A 4,429-nucleotide genomic window follows, 5' to 3' on the forward strand; every position below is an offset into this window, starting at 1 on the left:
CTAAGGGGCATAGTGGATACTTTTCTTGTGGACGGTGTACACAAAAAGGGCAAATGGTTAACCATCGGCTTATTTTTCCACCAGGATGCGAGTATATGGTTAGAAGCAATGATTCCTTCAGAAATCGCCTTCAGCCGGAACATCATTTAAAACAGTCTACTTCACCATTAGAAATGCTAAACATAAATATTGTATCACAGTGGTCCTTATATTATATGCACGTTGTTTGTTTAGGCGTAATGCGAACTTTATTAATTGCATGGGTTAAAAAAAAGGTGAAGATTTCTCTTTAGTTTCCTGGAAAATTGAATCAATTTCAAGAGAGTTAAATTTTAATAGAACTAACATAACGAGAAAGTTTAAAAAAAGCCTCGAAGCTTGAAAGATCTTGATAGATGAAAGACAACAGAACTAAGACAATTCTTACTTTATACGGGGCCTTTTATACTGAAAAAAATTTTAAGTACAGAAAGATATACTCACTTTTTAAAATTATCTTTGGCCTTGAGGATACTTTTGGATAAAAATGACTGCAAGAGTAACAACTCCTGTGCTGAAAAGCTCTTAAAATCATTTGTGAACGAGATTCCAACATTATATGGTTTGTGCTTTCTTACATATAATTTTCTCGCCTTGTTGCATATTCATGAAGATGCTAAACTTCATGGATCTTTAGATGGAGTAAGCGCCTTCAAATTTGAGAACCATCTACAAAAAATTAAACGCAAAGTTAGGAAGGGAGGAAGTGTTGCCGCACAAATTTATAAGAGGCAAGTTGAAATCAGCTATCTTATAAAAAAGGAAGAAGAACATAAACCGCCTACATCTTTTCGGAAAATTAAAAGCGGAAAAATTTTAAGTCTAAATACGAATGATTTCTTCTTTTCTCTACGCGGCCCTGACAACTTTTACCTGGTTCAGGATAAAATTGTTAAGATAATAGAAATAAAAAAATGTCATAGTGGTCCTGTTTTAATCGGAATAGAAGTAACAAATCTGACGGCTCCCTTTTTGCAACCAATCGAATCAAGTAATTTTGATATGTATTCGGCGGCTGACATCGCTTTTGATAATAAAATTGAATTTTCTACAAATCAAATAAATAAAAAAGTAATATGTTTACGAGATTCTTTTGACAACAGTTATTTTTTCACACCCCAACTTAGTAATGTCGCAGAATAATTTCATCTCTTCTGGAGATTTTCAATACACCCCATCCAATAATTTAACAACTTGTAAGTTAAAACTGGAACCCATTATTTTTCCATGTAAACAAAATGATTTGTTTTTCAGTGCAAAATGTTTACGCTTCTGAAACCAACAGCCTTCAAACTCTTGTACTAGATTTACATGGCGAGATTAAATCTTTTAAGTCTGAAATTTCGAGCTTAAAAGAAGAAATTAAAGAATTGAAGGATGGAAATAAGCGAGCATTTACCAAACTAACAGAGGAGGTCATAGCTGTTAAGCTAGAAAACAGAAGGCACCACAATGACATCACATCAATCGATGAATTTGAAGATTTACAAAAACTTCCTTTGGCCGTTATTGCTGATTTAGAAAAATTGGATGGCTAGATACAACACAATGAAGGCACTCTTAAGCAATTTGTATGTTTTTTATTTAACTTCTTATATGAATTTGGTTATACAAGTATTTTTATAAAAAATTTCAGAAAGAATTCATAGCAAAAACAGGCGGTGACGGACCCGCAAAATTTCTAAGAACCGCCGTCCGAAAAGTATTTTGTGACGAATTGGCTTCTGCTTACAGCTGGAAGGGGACCAGCACTAAGCCAAGCGCCGAAAAGTGCTTTCTAATAACAACTGTTAAAAGTAGGCACAGTGTAGCACAAAATTATCGGCACAGGGAATTTTTCACAATGTGTGGAAAATTTTAGTTTTGGTTGTTTTTTTTCGACAGGGTAGGAATATGATGTATTGTTTAATGATTTTCCGTCATCCCTAGTCAATTTTGGTTTGGAGTCAAACCGGTTTTGGCGTTATGCATCTTCAGTGTTATATCTAGAAGAAGACACTGTAGATGATATAACGCCGAAACCGGTTGTCTCCAAACAAAAATTGGCAAGGGATGACGGGAAATCGTTGCACAATACATCTACATTTTTATACCCGAGCGCACTTGTGCACAAGGGTATTATAACTTTGTTCACATAACGGTTGTTTGTAACAGGCAAAACGAATCGAGATAGATATAGACAAATGTATACATAAATGATCAGGATGAAAAGAGAAATCGATTAAGCGGTGACTGTCTGTCCGTCCGTCCGTCCGTCCGTCCGTCCGTCCGTCTGTCCGTCTGTGCACACGATAACTCGAGTAAAAATTGAGATATCTTAACGAAACTTGGTATGTGCACTTCTTTCGAGCGTAGGACGGATGGTATTGAAAATGGGCAAAATCGGACAATAACCACGCCTACCTCCCATATAACGGTAATTTTCAGAAATACAAAAACTGCGATATTTTAGTAACTACTGAAGATAATTCACTCAAAATTGATATTTATAATAAATTTTACACGAAAAATAAGAATATTAACATTTTTTTGAAAATGGGCGTAGCCACGCCCACTTATGGTTACATGTGTATATCTTGGTAACCGCTGCATCAATTTATTCCAAACTTTGCACAGTTGTTGGCCTTAATACAGCATACTAAATGGCCGAAAATTTTAAAAATTGGACAATAACCACGCCCACTTCCCATATAACGGTAATTTTCAGAAATACGAATACTGCGATATTTTAGTAACTACTGAAGATTATTCACTCAAAATTGATATTTACAATAAGTTTTAGACGAAAAATAAGAATATTATAAATTTTTGGAAAATGGGCGTAGCCACGCCCAGTTATGTTTACACGTGTATATCATGGTAACCGCTGCACGAATTTCTTCCAAACTTGGCACAGATGTTAACCTTGGTATAACATACGAAATGGCCAAAAATTTTTAAAATAGGACAATAATCCCATATAACGGTAATTTAGAGAAATACGAAATCTTCGATAAATCAGTAATTATTGAAGCTAATTTATTCAAAATTGATGCTTGCAACAATTCGTTACCAAGAAATACGTTTAGGATACAATTTTGAAAAATGGGCGTGGCACCGCCCACTTATGATCACATATATGTATCTCGGTAACCGTTCTACCAATTTGTACCAAGCTCGGTGTGGTTATTGTACTTGCCACATAGAAGCAAAACGTTGAAACTTATTGAATTCGAACTAAAATTACGGCCGCTTTTCATATAACAGTAAATTTCAGATATACTTGAAACTTCAATATTTCGAAATTTAAGGACGCTAATTTACTCAAAATGGATACACCTCGGTTTACCATGTAGCGGTAGCTTTCGGAAAGGTGAAAAACATATATTTAATACTTGCGCCGGGTATTTAATGTTCGGCTCCGCCCGAACTTAGACTTTTTTACTTGTTTAATTTAAGTTTTTCCACTAAATTTTTATAAAAATTTAGTTCATGCCACAACAAAAAGTAGGAAAACAAAATCTCTAAATTTTGCGCAAAACTCAGAAAAAGTCAATAAAATTGCATACATATTTTCAACTTTTAAAAATTTAGTTAATATCTCTAGAAAGATTCTAAGTATGCAATTATTTAACCCATTCAATTTTAGTAGGTAAAAAATTGTAAGTTTGAAATTTCCAAAAAAGCCCGGTGATTTTTGCCAATTTTTCACGCAGTTTCTTCCATACAAAAAAAATTTCGAACATGGAAGAAACTGCGAGAAAAAATTTCCAAAAATCAACGCAATTTTTTGTATAAATTTTTCATGCATTGTGGAAAATTCCCTGGGCCAATAATTTTGTGCGTACCCATATTTAATGTACCCATAAAATTAATATTTGTCATCTTAGATATTTGCCATCTAAAATACAAAAGCACAGACCAAGAAATGAACGGTGTGCTTCAAAAGCATTTTGTGCATGCTAAAGACAGGATAGCAAAACGAAAACTAACGAGATCACTGCAAGAAAAAACGGCGAAGAACTCACGCAATTGATAAAATGGATTTTTTAATTTAAGTACTTTTAACTTTTATACACATAGGGACAAAAAGAAAATAATTTAACAAATAAAGGAATACAAACTCAAACAACTAAAGAAATAAATAAAGAAAAAATAGGAGAAAAATAATAAGATAAATAATTTGATAAAAGAGGATAAGTTTGTTCTTTAGTAAATAACTTAATTGCATCACATATAGGTTGAGGAATTCCTATAAGCCCAACTTTATTAGGCCCTTTTCGAATTTGAATATAACCCAACACTTTACGTTCTAAAAGAGTTAAAAACGCAACTCTAACTAAAACACAAATTACCAAAATTAATCTACCAATTAAAGATAAAATAAATTCAAAAAAAAACAAGTACTATT

The 4,429-nt window shown here is 33.2% G+C and overlaps 2 protein-coding genes across 2 annotated transcripts in view; both read left to right on the forward strand.

The window, feature by feature from the left end:
- The window catches only part of LOC118745675, a 19,684-nt gene extending 15,594 nt beyond the window's left edge, over nt 1-4,090 (forward strand). Inside the window, exon 4 of the mRNA XM_036479244.1 lies at nt 3,909-4,090. The gene's annotated coding sequence lies outside the window, so the exon portion shown is untranslated. The remainder of the gene's footprint in view (nt 1-3,908) is intronic.
- Nucleotides 1,168-1,913, forward strand: LOC118745676. The gene is made up of 3 exons (XM_036479245.1): nt 1,168-1,235; nt 1,294-1,610; nt 1,676-1,913. Exons 1-2 carry the CDS (start codon nt 1,169-1,171, stop codon nt 1,575-1,577), a joined length of 351 nt encoding a protein of 116 aa, XP_036335138.1. The 5' UTR covers nt 1,168; the 3' UTR covers nt 1,578-1,610; nt 1,676-1,913.
- Nucleotides 4,091-4,429: the final 339 nt, after the last annotated feature.

The sequence above is a fragment of the Rhagoletis pomonella genome, unplaced genomic scaffold, assembly GCF_013731165.1.
Source record: "Rhagoletis pomonella isolate Grant_MI unplaced genomic scaffold, Rhpom_1.0 Rhpom_scaffold_00009, whole genome shotgun sequence".
Taxonomy (NCBI): Eukaryota; Metazoa; Arthropoda; class Insecta; order Diptera; family Tephritidae; genus Rhagoletis; species Rhagoletis pomonella.

Coding starts and splice junctions, on each gene's coding strand:
- LOC118745676 (XM_036479245.1), top strand. CDS start 1,169: ATGTCGCAGAATAATTTCATCTCTTCTGGAGATTTTCAATACACCCCA. Junction 1,236..1,293: donor ATCCAATAATTTAACAACTT/GTAAGTTAAAAC, acceptor TTTGTTTTTCAG/TGCAAAATGTTTACGCTTCT.